Source organism: Staurois parvus, unplaced genomic scaffold (genome assembly GCF_062004578.1).
Source record: "Staurois parvus isolate SC_StPar_1 unplaced genomic scaffold, SC_StPar_1.0 ptg000147l, whole genome shotgun sequence".
NCBI classification, from domain to species: domain Eukaryota; kingdom Metazoa; phylum Chordata; class Amphibia; order Anura; family Ranidae; genus Staurois; species Staurois parvus.
In genome coordinates, this window is record NW_028317943.1 from 27,858,220 (window position 1) to 27,884,990 (window position 26,771).

General features: G+C 41.4%; 2 protein-coding genes across 2 annotated transcripts in view; one reads left to right on the forward strand and one right to left on the reverse strand.

The window, feature by feature from the left end:
• Positions 1–13,770: 13,770 nt before the first annotated feature.
• Positions 13,771–26,771, forward strand: part of LOC149464855 (uncharacterized) — a 38,873-nt gene continuing 25,872 nt past the window's right edge. Inside the window, exons 1-4 of the mRNA XM_089674184.1 lie at positions 13,771–13,952; positions 18,891–19,023; positions 19,491–19,660; positions 23,969–24,078. Coding sequence (XP_089530310.1) covers positions 13,771–13,952; positions 18,891–19,023; positions 19,491–19,660; positions 23,969–24,078 — 595 coding nt within the window. The remainder of the gene's footprint in view (positions 13,953–18,890; positions 19,024–19,490; positions 19,661–23,968; positions 24,079–26,771) is intronic.
• The window catches only part of LOC149464856 (uncharacterized), a 183,332-nt gene continuing 180,815 nt past the window's right edge, over positions 24,255–26,771 (reverse strand). Inside the window, exon 7 of the transcript XR_016312300.1 lies at positions 24,255–24,632. The gene's annotated coding sequence lies outside the window, so the exon portion shown is untranslated. The remainder of the gene's footprint in view (positions 24,633–26,771) is intronic.

The window sequence follows — 26,771 nt, forward strand, 5'->3', positions numbered from 1 at the left end:
AAAACATTGCACAGAGCAGGTAAGTATAACATATTTAATATTTTAAAGGAAAAAAATAACCACTTTATAAAGGGCTTCTATTTATTGTGAAAAGTGAAAATTCTGGCTGAAAAGGTGAAAGGTGATCTACTTCCACCCCTATTCTAAACCTATGCCATCTACCCTGTAAAGAAAAGATGCCATTTACTTCTCTATTCTGAAGTCGCTCCAGTGCAGTCAAATGATCAGGTCCCAGAGCTGGCTTCAGTGCAGAGGAGGGTCAGCTGACAACCGATGTCCCATAGTAAGCCTATGGCTGATGTCATTGCCCGGGCTCTTTAGCGTTGTCAGTGATCTTTCCTCTACACTGAATACTTCAGAATAGGTAAGTATAGGCATCTTTCCTTTTATAGGGTAGCTAGCATATGCTTCGAATACGGATGGAAGCAGATTAAAAAAAAAATGTAGGTTTTGATTTGCCTTCCACTTTAAAATTTATTTTGACGACTATAGGGTTTTCTTTGTTTTTTTTTTTTTTTTTGGGGGGGTACTGACCCTTAAAGTAGCAACAAGCAAGAAAATTTGAAAATCACATGCAAATTTTCTATCAAAATGAATGTCATAATAACTTATTAAGTAAAATGTACACCGACAAAAATACATGGTAATTTCTCTTTATTCTTTTTTAATCTGCAAATGGTTTATTATTGTGATTGAAGCAGAAGATGAACATTTTTTTCACTACAATGCTGTTTAGTAAAGCACACTGTTTCTAAGAGGTGTCCTAGGAGACCCTTGCGTCTTTCTGACTTGTATCAGTGGGGGGTAGTTAATGTTTCAATATTCCAGTGGGAATAGCAGGTGGAAGCATAATAAAAATATATTTTATGAGACACTTTGGAGGACTCCTGTGAAAGAACTGTGTTTATTTTACTGCAGTATGATACTTGAACTGACGATATTTAAGGTACTGTATATTTATACCCGTTTTATTTGGAGGAGGAGATTTAAGATTAACTTTGTGAATTATGCATTATAGTCTAGAATTATGTTTAATGTAGGATGCAGTATAAAAATGTAAGTTTTTATTTTATTTTAACAATACATGCAGTTACACAGTAGATATTAGTCTGGTGCATATTAGATACCTGTATTCTCTGTTTATTGTCACACATTTCGAGTGAGGTATCAACTTCATGAAAAAGGAAATCAGTCCTAAAAAGAAATGTTTTTTTGAAGACAGCCATTATTCATCTTATTTTGAAAATGCTACTTGCCTGGCTACCACTGCTGTTGGTACTTTGAGTCACTTGTGTGGACCAGTGCAGTGGCTCAAATTATCAAATTGATCATGTCAGCTTGACAGCCAGGCAAGCAGCATTTGCAGAAAGGGAAGTCAGCTGTATTTCTTCAGTACAGGCTCTCTTTAACTACTGATCAATTTGAAAATCAACTGATCAACTGATTTCAGATCAACTGAAAATCCAGGTATGTTTGTTCTGTCAGGGGCAGTTGTAAAATACAAAACTCAATGCTCATACACTTTTGCAGAACCAAAACCATATTGAAAAAAAATGCAGTCGTCTGAATGCCTTACAAATTATATCTGACCTTTTTTAATCTTTATGTCTGTAACAGAAGTGCTTAGAGTGCTCTCTACCTGTACTGTAGTTTTAGGCATATAGTATATGCTAGGAATACTGTACATTTCTGTAAATGCACTGCAGAAGTACTTTTCAAGTGTATTTAGATATCACACTTCAGCATTCACATATGCCAGCAGATCACATTTACAACTATTTACTCTGAAGCTGGCCATAGAGAGTTAGATTTTCATTTCAACATTTGTACAAAATGCTGAAAAATTGTTCATCAGAACATTCAATGATGCCATCATTGAGTCAACTAACTCCTTAAAGGCTGATAACATTTTTTGTCCAGACCTGCTACTTGGATGGAATCTCAAATGTGTCCTTTATTGTTTATAACATCTATAAGAAAATAATACAAAGCAATCAATTTTTTAATTTATATGTTAAAGCAGTATTAAATTAAAAACCAAAAATATAATAAATTGCAGTTTACTAATCCTGCTATATAATAAATGTTTATTTTTGGGATTAATACAACTTTAATTGCTTTTTTACAAGTATATTTACAGTCATGGCCGAAATTGTTGGCACCCTTGATATTTCTCCAGGAAATCATGTATTTCTCACGAAACGTATTGCATTAACACATGTTTTGCTATACACATGTTTATTCCCTTTGTGTGTATTGGGACAAAACAAAAAAAGGGAGGAAAGAAAGCAAATTCGACATAATGTCACACAAACCTCCAAAAATGGGCTGGACAAAAGTATTGGCACCCTTTCACAACTGCGGATAAATAAGAATGTTACAAGCATGTGATGCTCCTGTAAACTCACCTGGGGCAAGTAACAGGTGTGGGCAATATAGAAATCACACCTGAAAGCAGATAAAAAGGAGAGACGTTCACTTAACCTTTGCATTGTGTGTCTGTCTGTGCCACACTAAGCATGGACAACAGAAAGAGGAGACGAGAACTGTCTGAGGACCTGAGAACCAAAATTGTGGCAAAATATCAACAATCTCAAGGTTACAAGTCCATCTCCAGAGAACTAGATTTGCCTTTGTCCACAGTGCGCAACATTATCAAGAAGTTTGCAACCCATGGCACTGTAGCTAATCTCCCTGGTCGTGGACGGATGAGGAAAATTGATGAAAGATTGCAACGCAGAATAGTCCGGATGGTGGATAAGCAGCCCCAAACATGTTCCAAAGACATTCAAGCTGTCCTGCAGGCTCAGGGAGCATCAGTGTCAGCGCGAACTATCCGTCGACATTTAAATGAAATGAAACGCTATGGCAGGAGACCCAGGAGGACCCCACTGCTGACACAGAGACATAAAAAAGCAAGACTACAGTTTGCCAAAATGTACTTGAGTAAGCCAAAAGCCTTCTGGGAAAACGTCTTGTGGACAGATGAGACCAAGATAGAGCTTTTCGGTAAAGCACATCATTCTACTGTTTACCGAAAACGGAATGAGGCCTACAAAGAACAAAACACAGTACCTACGGTAAAATATGGTGGAGGTTCAATGATGTTTTGGGGTTGTTTTGCTGCCTCTGGCACTGGGTGCCTTGACTGTGTGCAAGGCATCATGAAATCTGAGGATTACCAAAGGATTTTGGGTCGCACTGTAGGGCCCAGTGTCAGAAAGCTGGGTTTGCGTCCAAGATCCTGGGTCTTCCAGCAGGACAATGACCCCAAACATACGTCAAAAAGCACTCAGAAATGGATGGCAAAGAAGCGCTGGAGAGTTCTGAAGTGGCCAGCAATGAGCCCAGATCTAAATCCCATTGAACACCTGTGGAGAGATCTTAAAATTGCTGTTGGGAAAAGGTGTCCTTCCAATAAGAGAGACCTGGAGCTGTTTGCAAAGGAAGAGTGGTCCAAAATTCCGGGTGAGAGGTGTCAGAAGCTTATTGATGGTTATAGGAAGCGACTGATTTCAGTTATGTTTTCCAAAGGGTGTGCAACCAAATATTAAGTTAAGGGTGCCAATACTTTTGTCCAGCCCATTTTTGGGGTTTTGTGTGACATTATGTCATATTTGCTTTTCTGCCTCTGTTTTATATTTGTTCCAATACATACAAAGGGAATAAACATGTGTATAGCAAAACATGTGTTAATGCAATACCTTTTTTGTGTGAAATACTTGATTTTCAGGAAAAATATCAAGGGTGCCAACAATTTCGGCCATGACTGTATATTTACACGTTATCAGAGCAATTCAATATAGCTCTACCAGCACATTTCTGGCAGTAATTCCCTTAAGAACTACCTGCATTTGCGCCAGTGTCAGCATCATTACCAGCACATGTGGCAAATTCAGGTAGCTCTTACTATCGCCATTTTAAGAAACTGTCTATGGCATTGACAAATTCTTAAACAATTACAGTCAGTTCCCAGATTAGGAAGTAGGCAGTAATTAAGAGTAACTCTGAGCTGGTGTCTAGAGGATCGTCAGTACTCAGAACGGGCTGTTCCTTTGTTGGGAAGCGGGTGTGTGTATGTATGTATGTATGTATGTATGTATCTCCTGCTTCCTTTAGCTGTTGGCTAGAGATTTCTCAGCCAAAATCTAAATGTAAAAATGGTCATACAAGTGATGCCATTACCCAAAATATGGCAAATGCCCATATTTGGGAAATTACTTGTCACTGGGTGGGCAGAGCCTCACAGTGAACTGAGAGATTAGTTCCCCCTTGGGTCTGTTTTACTTTTGATTGACAGTTCACAGCTGTGAGCCCTTCCAAAAGCAACTAAATAAATGACTAGTGGCTATGGATCTGTCCACTGTAGTGCTCAGTCAATAAAAAGTAAAGTTGACCTAATGGAGAGCTAGATCAGATATTCTCAATCAGAGATTTGTGGAACCCTAGGGTTCCTCCAGAGTTTGCTGGGGGTTCCTTGAACTGTTGATGGTTGACCTCCTTGATCTGATGCCTGTAATGTTTTGGGGCCAACACCACTTGGCAGGGACAGCAGCTTTACACCAAAGATATTTTTAACTGTCTGTAAGGGGATGTTCTGATCACTACTGTAAAGGGGATAGGTATTCTTCCCACTGACCTCTAATTTAAAGGACATTATTCCCACTACCTCCTGATGAATTTGTATTTGCAGGGGTTCCTTGAGAGCTGAAAAATATTTCAAGGGTTTCTCTGGGGTAAAAAAGTTGAGAAACGCTGCTCAATATAAACATACATCTGCAATAAGTTGTAGAAGTATTAGCTACATACGGTAAATGGAAAATTGTATACTTACCTGTCGGTAATTTTCCTTTCCTAATGCATAAGCATGACAGTATACATGCATGGGTGGGCTATGCCCCTGCCCAATCCCAGGATATTATTATACTATATAAATGAGTCACCTCTCCCAAGGCGGCATTCTCATAGTTATACTCAATGCGAAGCCCTTAGGGAGGGATCTGTATGCTGGTATCAGGAAAATTACCATCAGGTAAGTATACAATTTTCCTGAAACAAGCATACACGCATGGGATGTACCATACCGCAAGCCACAAGTGTGGGTAATGATGAAGCATTTTAATCAACCTACCATTAGATTAATTTAAAGCTGAAGCTAAACTCCCCTGTTGTCAGTGTTGCATGATCAACTTTGTAATTGGCTAGAAATATACGCTACATGGATTTAGTTGCTGTCCTGCAGAAAATTTGGACCTCAAAATTTTCCCCATGAGCGCGCAATCAGTCTGATAAAGTGGGATCTGCACTCAATTGATGGATTCATCTGTGCCATATAAGCCCATCAGACTACCTTGACCAGCGACAATGGAATTGTCCTAGAGGACAGTGAAAGTCTTCTTCTGACATTGTTAGGCTTGAAGGGCCCATTGTCTGACCTTTGAAGAAGGGCCACTTCCATATATTTCTTCAACCTCGTGTCCACTTCCAATGCTTGCAGTCACTCAGACATTTCAGTTTGAACATACTGGAAGGATTATGTCTTGATTCAGATGCAAAGATTTGCAGATCTTTGTATGGTGCTGAAGAAGAGTCTAGAGCTATTGTTTGATAATGTTAGCAATGAGGTAGTTTACAGCTTGACGCTTGGATATCTAAAATCCTTCTTCCAGACATGGTAGCCGTAAGAAATACTGCTTCAAAGTTACTGAGAATATTGAGGAATCTTGTCCAGGAAAGTGGAGGGTGGGACAACATCTCCAGCACTATTTGCACTGCAAATCCAAAGAGGAAAGAACAGCCTGCACAAGCCTTTCGGAACTGGTTTACCAAGATATGCAATGGTCACTGGATCCCAGAAAGTGACAACATGACCAAGAGTTGACTAACACTTAATCCTATATTTAGGCTTACTTGCAGAAAACTCATAATATTTACAGCAAGGAACAGATGATTCAATCGTTTAAAATATTGCAGGGTTTCAATATTCTAGTATACATTAAGTTTTTAGCAGGTGCTCTGGCTTCAACAGGGTTTCAAACAGTGAAGGTGAGACCCCCAGGTTAGCCTTCACCTCTTGGTCTCCCAGCAGCTAGCTATAACTTGGGTGAATTTGGATGATACACATGGCCAGGCTGTGATAGCTCTGGAATCTTGGGAGGGTAATAGTAAACGAGAGACTGTACCTGCAAGGCCTCTGGGAAATGATTGTCCTAATCATAACTGAGCGACTGCGGATCCTGATGAGGAGCCTGTAGACCACTAAGTCTGCTGGATATATACTGTATATAGGCTAACCTGCATCCAACTGGATGTTAATAGTTCCACTGCTTCCACCTCTGCTCACTTTTGCAGGAATCATCTGCCCTTCATGACCATAGAGATTATTTGTCAGGTTGAGATCCTGATAACCTTATTTGTTGTAGATCCATTGAACTGCTTGTTGGTTTAGAGACCAACCCTTGACATCCAAAGTTTTGTATCTTATAGTGTCCAACACAAAGTTCCGGGAAGCCAGAAGGACTGGCAAATCTGAATGGGAGATACCTCTGACATAAATTGAATAATCTTGCATTCCTTCTTGACAGCAAAGATAGGACATTTCAATTTGCTGTCTGTTTGGAGCATAACTGAAGCCCCCTAAGCTGTTGTGCCAAAACAATTTGAATGCTTGGGAGTCATCAAAACTCTGATGTTGGACACTTTGTTTTACATTGGCATACGTTATTGACCTTGACGGTCATTGAGGTGAATACCCAACAAAGTGCATAGATAGTGACGATCAGTATGCCAGGTAGCTGATTAAAGCTGAAAAGATTAACTGGCTTTAGCCTCCACCAAAGGGACTTGTCTCATATGTTGTGTCACCGTTTCTGGTGCAGGAAGCAAATCTTTTATTACTTTAGAAAAGCTGATTATAAAGTTCTCAACCTTCCAGTGAGTCCAACAGCCTGCATGAATTACTGCAGACTACATTTCTACCATTTTGAGACCATAGCATTCTACAGTATTCTCCTGAGTGTCCAGGACTGCTTCCAGGAATATCATTGTAATGAGGTTAGTTGGTCTTCTCCAGTCGATAACCCATCCAAATTTGATCAGAGTCTGAATCAGAAATTTTGCCAGGACCTGGAAGATGTTGAGCCACCAATAGTCTGTTGTCCAAATAAGGAATACCTGTGGTCCTTGCTCGCACAAGATAGCCACTACTGGAAGTAATGTTCTGGAAAATGTTTTGGGTTTGTGGAAAAGCCAAAGGCTGTCAAATGAACTTGAAGTGAATCTCTTGAACAACTAGATCTAGAGACAACCTACAGCGGCCTTATCTGATGGCTTGAGTGACTGACCACAAGCACTTCATATGAAGCTTTGATCTTAATCTTTCCTTCTGCTTCATATTAAAGTCTACCTTTCGAGAACAATGGAGAATATAATCCTTCACATCTTCTCTGCACATATGGCACACTGTTGAAACAAGATTAGGTAATATTTGCTTCAAGCTTTGATTGCTCTAAAGAACCATGGTGGGAATTAAATTAGTTAGAGGAGAGGAAAGAAAATTACAATAACTTCCTTATTGCACAGGACCCAGGAATTTTGAACCTACTCTGCCCAAATTTGTATAAATGCCTGCAATCTGACACTTGAGCAAGCTTGGGTGAAGAAGAACTTTGCGGCTCCTAGGGAAGAGCAGACTTGGATTTAGGCAAACAAAGAAAGACTATTATGGGGTCTTTCATTTTCTTCTCAGGTCTACCCTATCGCCGATTCTTTGTTTCCTCGCCTTTTGCCTACCATCTTGGCATTGGTGACTTAAAATAAGGGATAAGACCCCATTCTATATATCACTGAATCCAACTTGAACTACAGTCAATTCAATTTAAAAGAGGTATATGCAGTCTAAGTTAATCCATAGGGCTCGACTGACCACCACGGAATACTTGAGGAACAGCATATTGCATCTATAGTGGCTGTACTACATCACTGAGTTTCACTCAGTGATCAAATGCCACAGAGACTTCCTTACTGGCCAAGTTTTGCCTTCATCTTGTCTCAAATAGCCTTGGCTACTAAAGTGAGCTCCAACGTAGGTCGCATAACATTGCCTAATGGTAGTATAAACCTTCTTAATTTCCAAATCTATTTTGCTGTTCCAAGGCCTGCGCAAAGGATATTGCTTCATCTGCTGGCAGAATGGCACATCTGGCTAGTCTAATTAAGATTCCTTGGCCAACTGCATGTGAAGTAAAGGTGGGCTTTACAGAGAGGATATTGCACCCTCTTCTAGGAGGAAGACACATCTGGCCAGTCTGAAGACATCTTGGCCAACTGCTTCTGAAGCAGACGTACCCCTTAAACCAAATTAGCTGTTCGATTAGTTTAGCACCTTAGCGTTAGCGACTAGAGATCCGTTAAGTCAGTTTAAACAGAGTAAAAGCATCTTCTTTCTTGTCTCCTTGTCTCCTGCTGCCTCTGAAATGTAAACCTGGTATAAAAGGATGACACATTTTTCCAGTCTGATGAAGACTCCTTGGCCAATTACTTCTGAGGCAGAGGTGACCTTTAAAGAAACACAGCTGTTTGATTAGGCTTAGTATCTGACAATTAGTGACTAGTGTTGGGCTCGATGTTCGAGTCAAACATAAGTTCAAGTCAAACATCGACCGTTCATGTGTTCACCAAACACACAAATGGTAAGGGTGTTCAGCAAGCAAACTTTGGCCAATCATGGCTCTCACAGTGCATTTTCAGAGCCATGATTGGCCAAAGCAATGCTGACTACAGGTCAGGTGCAATGCTTTGGCCAATCAGAACACAATACAATGTGAGCCATGATTTCCAAGTGAAATTCCACACCCCACACTATATAAGGCTGCTCACACTGCAGACTTATGCAGTGTGTTGCTGGACACTGCCATAGACAGAGGGGAGAATACTCTCCCCCAAAAATAAATAAATAAATAGTAATGGGGACAATGGCCTCTTCCCCACAACCCTGGCGTGGAGGGTCTGTGGGCACCCTGATGCTGCCCCCCCCCCTTGTGAATGAGTTAGGCGCACTTGTACCCCTACCCATTCACTAATGGGTTACATTTAGAAAAAATAAAAATTCCTTTAATCAAACAAAACAGTTTTTGACATTTCCTTTCATTTAAAAACAAATGGTTCCATTGATGTAATCCATTGTTAATCATGGCATCCAGCGTTATCCCGATGACACCAAAATAAAAAAAACCCAACCCCTGCAGACCTGTCCACTCCCGCTGACCACTCGCCACAATATGACAAGTCTGACAGTTGCTGGTCAGATGTAAACAATTGGGCGGAGTCACGCCTATTTGTTCACATCTGACGGCAAATGTCAGACCTGTCATATTGCAGTGAGGGTGGATGGGTTGGAGGCATTAGGGTTTTTTTTTTAATTTTGGTGAGTCGGTGTCACCGTGACAACGCTAGACACCATGACTGACTATAGATTACAACAATGGAACCATTTATTTGGCTTATTTCTTTTCATAAAAGGACTTGTCAAAAACTGTTTTTGTTTTTTTGTTCAATTAAAGGAATTTTTCAAAAAGACTTCTTTATTTTTAATGAATTTAACCTTTCAGTGAATGGGTGCCCCCTTATTTAAAGGAGTATTCTGATGCTAATGAGCCCCCCTGCCCACAGACCCCCACAACCACTGGGCCAGGGTTGTGCGGAAGAGACTCTTGTCCCCATGCCAAGGGCACATGGCCTGGCAAGCTGCAGCACCTGATCTCCCCCCCCTTTCCTGGTCTGCCATGCCTGTGCTCGAATCAAGGGTCTGGTAGGAATTTAGGAGGCACCCCATGCTTCCCACCTCCATTTTTTGGAACACAGGGGGAACCCCACGCACGTTTAAAAAAAAATACTTTTTTTGGTTTGTTTTGCAGCAGGTTCTATACAGTGTAGATGTGCAACTTTGCAGGTAGTTTAAGGGGACCCTCCAGGCATTATATTCAAAGTAAGTTTTCTTTTTTTTTTTAAATAACTGCCCCTTTAAAAACTGTACTTTTTGCAAAAATACATTCACTGATTCATGTCCCTCAGGGCAGTACCTGAGTTTCCATACCCCTTTCATGGCCAATAACTTGCATATAAACCTCCAAAATGGGCACTTTTGAATTTCCAAGTTTAAGTCCCATAAACTTGCATTGAGCTTGAAGTTTGTAGTCGAATGTTTATTAGGTTTGAACGTTTAACCGCGAACCGAACACGGGGATGTTCGGTCCATCACTATAGATCTTTGCAGTCAGTCTGATCAAATTCGAAACGTCTGTCTTCTTTGCCTCCTTATTCACTGCCGCCTCTGACATGCAACTTGACATAGTAGCTTGGCAGGCAAACAAGCTAACCACAAGCCCAATACCATTCCGTATGATCATTGCAGTTAGAATTCCTTTTGCCTGCCTCCTGCCAGTGCCTTGAATGCATAGCGTTTCCTTCAGGGCTAAAGAAGGAACAAGTTGCCTCTTTTCCTCTTGAGAAGTGGTGCTGGTGTTGGGGGCTGGAGATATTTGTAATCCATTGTGCCCGTGATTTTTTAGGCTAGAATATATCTACCTGACCCTCACCTTAGTGATGATGGCTGGTCTCTAGGTAAGCTCATGGTTACTGGCTCATAGATGAGCTGGAGGACTGTAGCCATAACAAATACCTGGGAGCACTGGCCAGGATATTAGCATGTATACACTACAAGTGTTTTGAGGTGATTGTAGCTGTAGCCCTGAAAATTGTACACTACAAGTGGTAACAGACACATCCAGCTGCAGAACATTGAAGGGTCAAAGCCCCACTCACAACTGCGATCGGAGCAGTCCGCAACTAGCCGCAGTGACCCAAGAGCCTCAGCCAACCAGTTGTCCACAAACAGTCAGAGTGTCAAGGGCTGTCAAAGCAGACTGACCCCTGTGCATGTGTGGGTAAAGTCTGAGGAACATCAGACAGAAGCAATTACAGATTAATGTCAAACAGGCAAAGGACTGAAGGCAATGCAAGTTAAAACGAGCACTGAAATTCACTCAGACATTAGAACTACCATGTTAATGCATAGCAGTCATAAAACACATAGCAATTATTAGTAATGAAGAGTTAATATAGCAAAGGTAAAGCAATGAAGGGTAATAAACACCACAAAATTAGCACTGGCAGGCTAACCTACATTGGCAAAGGCACTGCATAGGTTAATACAACAAACCAAGCATTAGAGAAGCTTTTCTCAACCAGGGTGCCCAGGCACTCTGGGGTGCCTTCAGGTTTCTTCAGGGGTGCCTTGGCAAAATGCCTAAAAAATGTATACAAGACAGCAGGTGGACCAACCCTCACTTTTAGTACACAAAGCCACAGGTTTTCATTGTGCACTTTGTGGCAGAGTGTCCCAAAGGAACCCTGGGAAAGCACTGTTCGAGGTTTATAGATCTCCCAGGTTCCTTTCCTATACCTTTAGGGATCTCTGATATGAGGTCCAGTGCAGGGGTTACCTTACTCTGTGGGCAAATAAATACCCCTGGGACCTGTAGCCACAGCTCTTGGCCTGGGGATCAGACAAGTCCTGTCTGGAGAGCTGAATGGTTGGTGGAAGCCAACTAGCTGTCTATGTTGTGGCTGATAAGTGGTAGGCTTGGTCAGTCTGGTAGTGAAGACCTGCATTTCTATGTAGTGAGAGCTGGGACACAGCTAGTTTTTTTGTTTGGTATTTTCATGCCTTGTTTATTTTTGTTAAACACTGTACAGCACTTTTCATATAGTCTTTTGTAAATAGCACTAAAAAACACCTTCACTGTTTGTCACTAATCTCACTGGATTTGGTATCTGTGCCTGAAAGACTGCTTACCCCAGGAAGCATATATCCCGGTTGCCTATCCCCAGCTCACAACTTTTATGATCTTCTAGCTGCCAACATCCTAAAAACCAATGACATCATCAGTTGATAAGGAAAACGTTGGGTGCATGCACATCATCCTTGTTTGGCCCTCTCCTGCCCCTCTCTGTCAGCACTGGGGTCACATTAGCAGAGTGAGGGAGAGAAAATGAGAGAGCCACACTGGAATACTAGTCGGTACCAGTGTGCAAAGATGTATTTGCTGGTAAGAATAAAAGACCTCTAACGTTTGGTGTACTGGATGTGTGTAGAATAGTTTTTTACATTTTAGAATGGGGTGCCTTGAGATTGTGCAGAATGTTAAAGGGTGCCTGAAGATTATCCATAATTTTAAAGGGTGCCTGGACTGAAAAAAGGAAAGGCTGAACCTGTGTGGATAGACCAGATGAATCTGGCAAGGTGAGGGTAAAAATTCTGCTTTAACTACTTGCCAACCGCAGATAGCCAAATGACAGCTACACTGCGGCTGGCTAGTTCTGGAAGGGCGGGCGTGCACCCGGCGATCTCTGTGATCACTGTGTCCTATGGACACAGCTGATCACGTGATGTGGTAAAAGGCCAATCACAGCGGCCTTTTACCACGTGATCAGCCATGTCCAATGACACGCTGATCACCAGGAAATGCAATTGCCGGTTCTCGGCTGCACTTTCCTCACGCTGTCAGAGTGTGAGGAAAGTACTGCCGAGAACCGGCAGTTGTCAGAGCAGGGATCGGCACCGATCATCAGGGCACTGATGATTAGTGCCCTGATAATCGGTGCCCAGCAGCGCCACCCACCAGTTCCGCCCACCTGTGCCCAGCAGTGCCACCCACTATCTCCGCCCACCTGTGCCCAGCAGTGCACCCATCTGTGCCCAGCAGTGCCCACCAGTGCCACCCACTATCTCCGCCCACCTGTGCCCAGCAGTGCACCCATCTGTGCCCAGCAGTGCCCACCAGTACCACCCAGCAGTGCCACCAACCTGTGCCCAGAAGTGCCACCTACCTGTGCCCAGCAGTGCCACCCACCAGTGCCCATCAATGCAGCCCAGCAGTGCTGCCACCAGTCAGTGCCCAGCAGTTGCACCAGTCAATGCCTAGCAGTGCCGCCAGTCAGTGCCCAGCAGTGATGCCAGTCAGTGCCACCTATCGGTGCTGTCTATCAGTACCCATCATCAGTGCCACCTATCAGTGCTGCCTATCCGTGACACCTCATTAGTGCTGCCTATCAGTGCCACCTATCCATGCCACCTCATTAGTGCTGCCTATCAGTGCCCATCAGTGCCGCCTATCAGTGCCCATCAGTGCTGCCTCATCAACGCACATCAGTGAAGGAGAAAAATTACCTGTTTAAAAAATGTTATAATAAAAACAAAGAAACTTTTTTTTTTCAAATTTTTTGCACACTTTTTGTTTATAGCGGAAAAAGTAAAGCGCCCAGCGGCAATTAAATATGACCAAAACAAAGCTCTATTTGTGAGAAAAAAATGATAAAAATGTCATATGGGTATAATCTTGCATGACCGCGCAATTGTCAATCAAAGTGCGACAGTGCTGAAAGATGAAAATTGGCCTGGTAAAGAAGGGGGTATAAGTGCCCGGTAGACAAGTGGTTAAATAGTTCCATAACCAGCTGAGCAGTGAGGAAAAAAAGGAGAATGCACGCTTAGTGGAGGTTACTCATTTATATATGGTCCTGGGATTGGGCATTGGGTGGAGCCCACCCATGCATGTATACTGTCACCTCCCACCTCTCCACTTTTTCTCATTTTTTATGAAGAGTAAGAAGACAGTTAACAGTCATGTTTGTATTTTTCTTTTTTTATGTGTTAAATTTCATACATTCAAACCTTTTATTTTAGAATTTGGCTGCCAGTAATATCATATAATGCCACTATCGGATCTCCATCTACCTGCAATCAATAAGACTGGAAACAGCACAGACAAAATTATGACCCTCCCGAGTCTTGTTGATTTTTTCAACGTAAAGAATATTAACAATCACAAGAACAAAATGCAAGCCCACAATATACATAGCATCCTATTCAAAAGGCTTCCAACAACATTAAGGTACTGTACAACTTTATAGCATGTGATCAATAAATAACAATCCTAGCTCATCTTTCATGTTCTTCGTAACCACTATATCCTTAAACTTATTTTTTTTACTGTTGGGAATTAAGCAGGGTGAGAAATGTTTCCCAATAAGGATCAGGTAAGGAATGGCTTTTCTATAGTATTGGAAATTAAGTAATAACCACATTGCAGTATTCTTTTTTAAGAAACACATTTCATTTATGCTGCTTCTTAATTGAGTTATACAGTATAGCAGGACTATAATGACATATAATACCCATCCCTTAGTTAATTATTTTGCCCATAAATTGGGTGCTGGACAGTGGTGTATTTAGGCTTTGTGCTGCCCTAGGCAAAATTGTCCCCCCCCCTCCCCCATGGAGAGACCCTGCCACCGACTAACACCCCCCTCCCCCACGCTGAGAGCCTTACATTGACCAACAACACCCCAGCCCACCCACCCCCACCCGAGAGCTCCTTCCACTATCACCGCAACCCATAACACTGGCAACCCCACCCCAGCGAGAGAACACACTCACCTTCACAGCTCTGGAAACCCCCGTGAACGAGAGTCAGGCTCTGTATACACCAACAAGCAGCCCTCAGCCTCTCTCAGATCCCACCTGGTCCCCATGCTGCGTGTGTCCCTTCTTCCATCCATTCTTTTGGGGGCAGCACTGCCCCACTGAAAAATGTTGCTGCCCCCTGAAAAATGTCGCCCTAGGCAAATGCTTTGTTTGCCTTGTGGTAAATATGCCTCTGGTGTGGGAGCCATCAGGTCCCAAATGTCTAAACAGGGGTTTCCATTCACCTTGGAGAGATTTTCATTTTCTTTCCAGATAAAAAAGAAATGACAGAGGTTTTAACCACCACCTACCATATTCAGAGCTAATGTTCTGGAACATGTACATTTTTATTATAGGTACTTATATAGCACCATCAATTTATGCAGCACTTTACATATATATTGTACATTCACATCAGTCCCTGCCCTCAAGGCGATCTAAGATCCCTAACTCACATTCAAACATACACGTACTAGGGCCAATTTAGATAGGAGCCAATTCACCTACCAGCATGTCTTTGACGTGTGGTAGGAAACCGGAGTACCTGGAGGAAACCCACGCAGGCACAGGGAGAACATGCAAACTCCAAGCAGGTGGTGCAGTGGTTGGGATCCGAACCAACAACCCTAGTGCTGCCAGGGGGAAACTCTAACAATTTAGCCACTGTGCTGCCCATGTATAGTGCAGAACTATCCTTACTGTGAAACTGCATGTACAATCATTCTGTGTGAATGGGGTCAAAATTAAATATTATTGGCTTATTTTCCAGAATGAATGTGTGAATTATGGCCACTAGATGGAGCTTATAATCATAGTAAACATTTTTTTCCCATGATTGTCAACTCCATCTATTGGCCATAATACAGTATTTTCCTGAATCGTGCATTCGATTGAGAGAGAAAATAGCCCCATGGACACAGGCTTAATGTACATGCAGTATCCAAGGACAAATAGCTCTGCAAACATTTTATAAATACACCCCTAAGTATTAGAGGCTCAGTTTTACAGTTAAATTAAATTTGAGGGTGCAGTTCAAACCTGAGTTAATTGTTATAGGCACGTGAAGGGTTAGGGCATAGTAAAGTAATTTTTTGGAATAGATGAAAAATAAAGTACTGTTCCTGTTCATTTATAATAACCCATTACATGATGATGATAAGAATAATTTAAAAAATGTCTTTATTGATGTATATTACATTAATGTTTAATTGACAGCCAGAGGGATACAGTAGCCATTCACTGGTACCGAAGGCCTGCTTTAGGGCTTATGAGGATGGCCAAATGGAGCAAGCTCAGCTTGCATATATGATCAATTGGAGGCACTTCTGAGATTCTTCTGAAGCTCCTTCAAAGCTACTTTTGTATTCCTGCTGACTTGTATAGGGAGAAATGCAAATACAATTGCCTATGTACAAAAGCCCTTACTATAGTATGTGCTCATTATCCACATTCTGGCAAGTTACAGTGCTTATTTATTCTTTGATAGCAAGTGATGACATACATATCAATCATTCCTTTTGTCCCTGTGGCCAATACACATACCATTGGTGTACCAGAGGTATTAGTTTTGTTTTTTTCAATAACGGTCTGCTACACTTGTCAGTATGACTTTTCTTTATTATAAAAATATATCACATTTGGCTGTTTTAAACCTATAAACCTCTTCTGTGCTAAATGTAACAGTTTCTTCTACGGTCTAGTACTCATGCATCAGAGCAGAAAAAAATGTATTCTGAAGTGGTCTTGGGGGCATATAAGTAGCAGATTTGCATGCTTCAACCTCATGGTACTAAAGGGAGGAAGAACTGTCTCTCTGGATTTGGAAAGAACACAATGATATACAGAATAAATACCTTCTATTTTATTAGGGCTGCATCAGCAAGCTCTGGTAATCAAGGCTGTAAGCACACAGCACCTTGATAGACTGTTTTATGGGAAATAATACGGTACTATTACTGCTTTTGCTTTAAAAGAAGTAGCTATCAAGGAAATCTGCTGCATCACCTAATGGATTGACCAGTTAATGCCATTGATCAGCCGCGGGAATAGATAACAAAGTCTTTCCTGTGCCAGTTTACTATCCTAAATGAATTAATTGCACAAATTGTACTGATGAGGCTTTTCTTTAAGTAGGAAAGGTAATTTATACTGTTTATGCAGTGTCTGACTTAATCTGGGACTTAACCGTTGCATTCTTAATACAATATTAATTTTACAGCTAAATACCTGGGTCAAATTCCTTCACTTGATCCCCTATGAATATACAGTAAAAAGCAACGCCTTTTGCTGTATCATGCATTTTTATATCATTACAAAAGTAATACTAATAATTTTGTATCTAAGTGCTGGCATTTGCAGATGAATATTACTTTTTGGTGTTATAGAGTAAAAGCAATATAAATATATAGGTACCTTGCTGGAGACCTGAAAAGCTTATTCTCATGTTGACGTTTTTCCGTGCTACATTAATGCTCCAGGGAATATCCACTTGCCTCCTGGGGGGGGGGAGGGGGTGTCAGGAAGAGTTTTTTTTCCCTCACTGGAGCAAATTAGACTATGCTTTATATTGGGGCTTTTTTTGCCTTCCTCTGCATCAACTGTTAGTATAGAATTGTGTATATGGAGGTTTTCTATCTATTTATTTTGTTCTATTGATTGAACTAGATGGATTAGTGCATTATGTTGAGCAGTAACGTGTTAGAGTAAGGCAGCCCATTCAAATCCATAGCCTGTTACCACACAGGAACGTACAAACAAACAAGCACACAGCATTTTTTCTAATGCAGTGCACCAAAACATACAATAGTGCATTTACCTGCGTTGTGGTGTACTGCAGTGAATGTATGTTGCAGGTAGGTTGCCTTAGTGCATTGAAAGTTAACGGCATTGCAATGCACTAATACATGCATGGTGATTTGCGGTAATGTACGTTACTACAACACTTAGGTGTAAATGGGTTCAAAAAGAACAATGTGAAACTAAAGTCCTTTTTCTACAAAATGCTGTTTATGAAACTTAACAAGGAATGGGCATCGTCTCAGGTGTATGCAACACATACAGTGAGCCCCTGTTCACGCCAATGCGATTCGTCATGCAATTTGACAGTTCAAATTGCATGACAAGTCACACCCTATTTGTGCCTATAGAACCGAAGGATGGCTACAGCGCAGTTGTGTAATCCTGGGACGACGTCTATGGATGTCATTCCAGAAAACGCCCCTCTGCGTGCCCCTGGTGATTGCTGTGTCCTGCGGAGAGCTGATCACGTGATACGTTAAATGGTCAATCACGGCGCCCTTTTACCACGTGATCAGCTGTGTCCAATGACACAGCAGATCACCGGGTAAATACAGTTACCAGTTATCGGCTGCACTTTCCTCACGCTGTTACAGCACGAGGAAAGTACTGCTGAAAACCAGCAATCATTAGTGAAGAGATCGGCACTGGTCATCAGGGCACTGATGATCAGTGCCATCCACCTGTGTCCATCAGTGCCACCCACCTGTGTCCATCAGTGCCGCCTATCAGTGCCGCCCAGCAGTTCTGCCCATCAGTGAACCACAGTGCCACCCATCAGTGAAGCATTATCAGTGCTGCCCATCAGTGCAACCTATCAGTGCTGCCTATCAGTGCTGCCTATCAGTGCAGCCTCATCAATGCACTTCAGTGAAGGAGAAAAATTACCTGTTTGAAAAATTTTACAATAGAAACAAAGAAATACTTTTTTTTCACATTTTTTGCTCTTTCTTTTGTTTATAGCGGAAAAAATTTAACACCCAGTGGCAAGTAAATACCACCAAAAGAAAGCTCTATTTATGTGAAAAAATTATAAAAATTTCATACGGGTATAATATTGCATGACTGTGTAATTGTCATTCAAAGTGTGACAGTGCTGAAAGCTGAAAATTGGCCTGGGCAGGAAGGAGGTATAAGTGCCCAGTAGGCAATTGGTTAAATTGGTGTGACTCCGACTTGCACCAATATTGAAAAAGGGTCCTGCACTATTTCATGTGCAACTTGCATTGGCATCTGTGCATGTAGTCGCACTGATGTCGGAAACCACACTTGAAATCGCACTGGCCAGCACCATTAAAACATACGCCACAAAAAGCCAAAGCCACATTCAGTGTGAACCAGGGCTGATGGTCACAAGTAAAAACAAAGGAAAACATGCTGTATGTGTGCATGCCTGCATGTCATATTGGGCTATGGCTAATATAATACAGACAAATATGGAAATATAGCAAAATGCTCAAGGGACAAACATCAAAAAGGCTCTTACATACAGATTCTGTTGTGCAACTATGTCAGTTCCATATGTAAAATACTTTTCAGTAGCTGAACAAAGCTTCTGTTCTCCCTTTAGGGGAACAAATGTAAGTTATGGTGCAGCAGAAGACAAGTACCCCAAATATACAGATGTTTCACAATGCTACACAAGAACATGGAGAGAGCAACAAATTGTTTTCCTGCCTCCTTCAACAACAGTGAGATCATTGGTAAGATGTTCTGGATAAAATAGTGCAAATTGTGATTTTATCTTCCATATATTGCGTTGGTATCAATAGTGCTTCAAAATAGACCTGTATAATTGTCAAATACAAAGGCAACTTCCATCAGAAAAAAAAAATCTCTCTTAAAAATCAGATTTAAGAAAAGAATTAGAATTTTCCTCTGATACCTTTTTTACGGTAGTAACACTTTATTTCTGTTTATTGTATTGGGAAACGCTCTGTTTAATGGATCAATACAAACATTTTATGAAAGACCCCAATTAATTTTATTTAATAAATGTCTGAAAGAGGAAATATTTGTGTAGCCAAATGCATCCAAGCAGGGTATGCCTTTGATGTTCCTGTTGAAGGCTATGCAGTGAAAAGCAGAAGTCTACATAGTTGCTAAGTACAACACAGACTCCCTCATTCTATCACATTCTTACATGGAGCTAACAACTTTTGTGTTTCAGCTTCCAACTACCCAGGTTAAGGAAAAGAGATGTGATGAACAAAGTGATAAAAGCTTACATAGTATTCGAAGCTCAAGAAGTGTCCTGGAATCTGAATTCCACAAGAAACGGGTCAAAGGCTTCAAAGAGCAATCTAATAAATGGTCATTTTATTCTTCTTCTGAGAACAGGTAATGGTTTTCAATAAGAAATAAATACATAAATAATATTTCCCCCTCTTGCTACTGTAACCATTGTGTATTTGTTGTTTAGTAATACGCACAAAATACTTTTTTTTTTCCGAAGTAATCAACCTTGAGTTATTCTTAAAGGAGCTCTATGGTTACACTTTCCTTGTATAACATCAGTATTGTAATGACAATACAAACAATAATTATTTTTGAAAATCTAATATAAGCTTACTTGAAAAAAAACCTTTCACGTTGTGAGTTGTGCTGGTCTGTTGGCCATCTTTTCGACTTCCTGGATTGCCTGCGTGCTGTGCAGCCTCTCCTCTGCTGTTTACTTTCCATTTCTAAGGGCTACATATCCCATGGTACCCTACTGCCTGCAAGCATTGATTTCTGTACTAACTCCGCCTCCTGAAACTCCTCCTATCAGCACCTCTGTAGTTCAGTAGGCAGCCTCTGTGAATTTTGTGACACAGTACTGTTCACACATGGGGCCAGGGGTGTATTTACCACAAGGCAAACAAGGCATTTGCCTAGGGTGGCATTTTTCAGGGGGGCAGTGGCATTTTTCAGGGGGCAGTGCTGCCCACCAAACAGAAGGTATGGAAGAACGGACACATGTAGCATGGGGACCAGGTGGGATCTGAGAGAGGCTGCGAGCTGCTTGATGGTGTATGTAGAGCCTGACTCTTGTTCCCGGGGATGTCCAGAGCTGTGAAGGTGAGTGTCTTCTCTCATACAGGGTCGGGGGGGTGTTGCCAGTGTATGGGGGGTGGTGGTAGTGGAAGGCTGTCTCGGGTGGGGGGCTGGGGTGTTGTCGGTCAACATCAGGCTCTCTTGAGGGAGAGGGGTGCTGTTCGGTGTCAGGGTCTCTCTGTGGCGGGGGGGGGGCAATTTTTGTGTTTCCTAGGGCAGCACAAAACCTAAATACACCACTGCATGGGGCACAGCGATTATGTGTCACAAAATTCAAGACAGTAAATGTGTGGGGGTCTTCACAAAGTAGGTTTATAGACTTCAAGATCTTTTAGATTAATAGTAGGCTGGAAATAGTTCAAACGCAATGTGGTAATGAATATATGTTTTTAAATTTTGACCATAGTAGAAGCTCATGTAAATTTTCATCTCTTTAACCACTTGCTCTCAAAAGGATTTACCCCCCTTCCTGACCGGGCTATTTTTTGCATTACGGAGCTGCCTTACTTTAACTGACAATTGCACGGTCATGAAATTCTGCACCCAAATGAAATTTACATCCTTTTTTTCCCACAAATTGAGCTTTCTTTTGGTGGTTTTGATCGCCTCTGCATTTTTTATTGTTTGCACTATAAAAAAAAAAGACCAACAATTTTGAGAAAAAAACTATGTTTTTTACTTTTTGCTATTAAACATGTCCAGTAAATTTTTTTTTTAAATCTGCAAATTTAGGGCAAAATGTATTCTGATATGTGTAAATTAAAGGCAAATTTGTCTTTATTACTTTTTCAGCAGATTAACAAAACAAGGCATGAGAAAAAATAAAAACAAGTACAAGTAGATAAACATAAGAAAATCCACATCACAGGTTTGACGATGATCCATGTGGGTAGGTGAAAATGATTCCATACAACAGAAAGATGGAAGTATAAATAACATCAGCTAGTATCATATATTACGGAGATATGAATAAACAGAGTTTTGAGGGGGGCATCCCCAGCGAGATTTAAGGAATGAAATGAGATAGCTCTGCATGATCAAGAGTATAAACCCCCCCCCAAAAAAAAAAAAAAGAACATATAGGGAGAAGAGAAAAAAGAGAAGTTCGTTGTAGAGAGAGAGAAGATGAGAAGAAAGGGAGTCGGGAGACAAGATTGCCAATACGTGTAAATTAATTGGTTTACGTGAAAGTTATAGCATTTACAAATGGCGGTATATATAATTAAAAAAAATGTTTTATTAGTAATGGCAGCGATCAGCAATTTATAGCGGGACTGCGGCGGGCATTCTGACACCAATACAGTGGTCAGTGCTAACAAAAAGCACTGACACTGTACTAATGACACTGGGCAGGAAGGGGTTAACACGTGGGGCAATCAAAGGGTTGACTGTGTGCTGTTTTACTAGGGGTTGTGTGTTAGTACTTCACTGTAAGCACACTGCAAAGCATGAGCTGACAGAGGAGAGAACTGTTTTGTTTAGTAACAGTTCTCCCCCCCTCCGTCAGAGATGCTCGTCAATCACCGGGCGCTGACAAGTAATTACCGGCCGGGACCCGATTGACAACCGCAGCCACCTATATCTGCTATAGGGCGGACAGGAAGTGGTTAAAGTGATTCTGAAGGCAATTTTTTAAATCAAATAAAAGACGTTATGCTTGCCTCTTTTGTGTAACGATATTGCATAGAGTGATCCCTTAACTCTTTTTTGGCGGTCTCCCACTGGTGCTGTCTGCTTCTCCTTCTTGTGAGTCCTCCCAAAGTGAGCCATGTGCTATGCGGGCACCTGTGCGGGAGCACTCCTGAGCTGGGCTGTGTCCATTCATAGACACACAAAGTGCTGGTACGCCATGCTCCCATTCCCTCCTCACAAGAGTTTGACTGACAGAATCTCCTGTGTCTCAGAGTCTCGTGGGAAGTGGCAGAGTGGTGCTGTAGATGGGACAGCGCTGGAGTGGTAAGTGGTGCCAGGTAAGTGTTTAGGGATGGAGGTGGGGGGAACAGTTAGTGGGGAAGGAATGTATTAAGGTAAGAAACAGTTAGACTTTAGAACCACATTAAACATTCAAGAATTGGGACAGTTCTGCAGAAATTGGGCAGGTGGTGGTGACCAAGGAACTGGTGTAAGCTCAATATACCAGGCTGTTCTGACAGGTGAAGCTTCACCAGTTCTTGCTAACACTTGTCCTGTCTGACTCCTGTGCATACCTTTTGGCAAGTGAGGCAGCCCACTACCTGGAAGCCACAGAGCTTTGCCTGCCAAATGGCCTGAAATTGAGATGTAAAAGCAGGGTTCTTCACCAGTTTGTTTTGTGTAAGTCTTGAAATTTTATAGATCTAACAGCTCACACCAATTGCAAGAGCTATTGATTGACCATGAACAGCAATTCGAGGTGTAGCTTGAAGTTAGTAATGCCCAATTGATTTTACATAAACAATGGGGGATCCTTCGAGGATTCAGTGTGTCGAAGCTTGAAATAGAATAAATTCATAGCATGGATGTACTTACATACATGCACAGATAAGAGGCAGTGTTAATACTGGGGTAAAACTACCTATAGACATAAGATAGGACTCTGCAGTTTGATATCAGTCAATTGAAGTTCGCTTGTATGAAAAGATAATCTGTAGATGAATGTTGTCATAATAACCAGGCTGGAAAATTGGCAATTTTAAACTACTTTTTATTCGACAATCTGTTTTTGATGCATTTATTTTTAATGTTTGTTGTTTTCAATAATATTAAAGTGAAAGCATGTAAGGTTTTTGTTCCTTTTTAACCGCTTATATATACATGAAGTTGCATCTCCAGGTAGGGGGCACGTGTGCATAAAGCAGCACACAGTAAAACAGCACACAGTTAACCCTTTGACTGCCCCAGATGTTAACCCCTTCCTGCCCAGTGTCATTAGTACAGTGTCAGTGCTTTTTATTAGCACTGATCACTGTATTGTTGTCACTGGGGATGTCAGTGACCGTTAGTCATTTCCCCCTCAGTGTCAGAATGCCTGCCGTATTCCCACAGTCCCGCTATAAGTCGCTGATCACTGCTATTACTATTAAAAAAAATAAAACATTTCAGTATCTATACCGCCATATGTAGACGCTATAGCTTTCATGCAAACCAATTCATTTACACGTATTGGGTTTTTTTTTTTATCAAAGACATGTAACAGAATACATTTTGGTCTAAATTTATGACGAAATTAGATTTTTTAAATTTTTTTTACTGGACATGTTTAATAGCAAAAATAAACAATAATGTTTTATTATAAAAATTGTCGATCTTATTTTTTTTTTGTATAGCGGAATTAATAAAAAACGCAGAGGTGATCAAATACCACCAAAAGAAATCTCTCCCGCACAATTGTCAGTTAAAGTAATGCAGCGCTGTATCACAAATAATGGACTGGTCAGGAAGGGGGGTAAATCCTCTGGAGGGCAAGTGGGTAGAGAAATAAACACTGGTGTGTTACCAGTGATAATTATTCTGTAATCTAAGTTGCATTTTACAGCTGCATTACTGTAGATCTCTTTCATGTGTGAAAGATTTATAGACCATACAAACATTCTGCAGATTTGCCATGGTAACCCTACATTTTATCCTTTACAGGAACAATACAGTTGGTTTGCGCATAACTGGCATTTGCTGCCCCACATCATGGACAGCTCCAAACACGAAACAAAGAAACAAAGATAGGCTGAATTTTCAACTTCATACAGGTATTAAAAGGGGACTTACTGAAAATATGAGAAACAAAAAATAATTTTGTGCTAAACCAAACCTCCTGAAGCTTTTTCTGCTATGTAGCCAGTGAACCAGTCATCAGCTTTTAGTGGGATGTACAAAGGCATGTATAGAACATAAAGGAAAAACAAAGAAACACAGCACCTCTAAGTGTGTACTGTGAAGGTATTTAATAGAAAGATAAGTAGTAACTCACATCTTAGAATTTAAAAACAGGCTCATGGGTAAGAGGGTGAGACGTCCGTAGCCAGATGTTGTTGTGTGTCTGATCCAGAGAGGAGATCAATTGAGTCTGTCAGCAGGTGGTGCTGTGCATGTGCAACATGGATGGTAAGCCTGGTGGAAACTCCAAGGTGTCTGCCAGCAGATGGTGCCCTGCATATGCAGCATGGATGGTGGAGCCTGGCAGAGTCTCCAAGATGTCCGGGATCAGCACATGTGGCATCTGACGTCATCAAAGTGCAATGCGTTTCTGAGCATGTGCAGGACGAGATGAGTCCAGGCGCGCTCTTTCATCAGGCAGCTATACCTGAAAAAGGGGTTAGCATGAAGTAATCTATCAGGACTTAATTTTCTGATTAAGTTCCACTTTAAATCCCCTTTTTCCACCACTTAAAGTGACTGTGATGTTTCCGCAAAAAAATCTAAATAATAGCAGAACACTGTGAATACTTACTTCTATGGCGGGTAGAGTGACATGCTTTTAATTGCTGCAGCCTTCAGCAAAGTTCTTCAAAACTTTCCAGAGCGTGGAATGTCTGTGCTCTCCATGGTGTTGTTCCTTTACTGATAAATAACAGGACACAGCATTAGGGCCCCCAGGGCAGTGTCCAGCCCTGTGCCCTATGCCATTAGTTTACCAATCCCTTGCCTAGAAAATGTACATTACTCATTTATAGGATTCAGCTTCTATTGACTGCAGTGGGGTTGGGATTCGGTATCCAAACTTCAGTACAGTTTGGCAAACCAACCCTGAACCAAACTCAGGGACTTGGGTTGGCTCACCACTACTCCTAAAGTGAGCCCCTAACGCATAACCCCTAAAATAAGCCCTTTAGCCCTTCTTCAATAGTTAATATTTAGGAGTATATTTATGTAGCACTACTCCTAAAGGATCTGCATGGTAGTTTAGGTTCTCTGTTCTTTGCCTCAACTCTGTGAATGACCTTGACCCCTCTGACACACCAGGTTAAATGGATAGCAGTTGTTGTATTGCATCGAGCATACACAGTTATAATTCTGTATCTGAAGATAAACAGCAGTCTGATTAAGAGTAAAAAAGTATGTTCTATTTTAATGAATTAAAGAGAGTGTCAATATGTACATATAGAGACAGGTAGAATGTACATAAAAAAAAACCTCTTCAGACAAAGAGCTGTCTTGTGGAATTAGTTTAAAGTAATGGTTACAGAATTTAAACAGATCTATACCGGGTGAACAGCAAATCAATATTAAGCAATGGCACAAACCACATCAAGAGTAATGGTAAACAATATTGGCATAACATTCCTGCTACCAATATACTACTAAAGTGCACTAGTACTCCAGCACTCTGGAGTCCTTTTAGAGCAGCTTATCTAAAGAGACAGTCCTGAGATAGTCCTATACCCTGTATCTTCAGCCAGCTAACGTTGGGACCCAATCTTTATAACGATGCATATGAATACAGTCCCAATGGAATCTGCATGCAGTGGCATAGGTTGCTGGTTAAGTATCTAATCCCTAGATGTTCAGTCTCTGATAGCAGCAAGCAGGTTATGACTGCAAGGCCCTCTCACCAATCCAGCAATACAGCTATGAAAGTCCCACTGTACTGGTCTCCTCTGTATTGTTAAAGTGTGTCTTCGGTCCTCAGTTCACTAGACTACAATGCTCCAGTGCCTGTGCAGCAAAAGATTGTATCCTGCAATGACTCAGTCCTCAGTCTCTGTGCACTCCAATCCGTTCTCCCTATCTCACTCCAGCTCTGTGTATAGGGCTTTGACCTCCACTCAAGTCACTGCCTGTGTGAGGTGGACACACACCCAGACAGGAAGATGTGCTTGCTGCAGTTCCCTGTGCGAAAAAAAAAAAAGTGCCAGTCCATTCAGCAGCCCAGGAAAACAGCCTCTGTCTCTTCCCTTAGCACTATCTCTCCTCTGGGAATAGTAGTCCAATAGAGGCCTGCAGCATGGCTCTCCTCCTGAACTTTAACTCCTAGATTCCAATGCGGCCAGAATAGAGGTCTACAGGGCTCATAATCTTGCCTGCTAGCCCTGGTGGCTGGAGGCAGGCAGTGTGCTTCAACTTAGCATGTCATTGAAGTTTTAGTTTAAAGAGCAGCAGCAGACAGTGTCAGAAATCACTCCTTACAGACAAGCATCAGGCTACATTTGTAAGGCAATGAATGTGACATTCACTAAACATTCACTGCAGGTGAATCAACCATTAGTAATTTAAAACACATACACTAGCATGATACACCTGCAGTGAATGTTTAGTGACTGCTGCACTTACTTCACTATCATTTTTAAATTATATAAAGCCAAACTTGTTATGTTGTTTTTTTTGGATAGAAAGTTGAAGGATTATAATCTTTGTCTAATTTAAATGTTGTCCTTGTTCCCACTGGGGAGGTTTGCCCTAACTATTCATCTTGGTGATCATTGTGTCCAAAACAAAAGGTAAT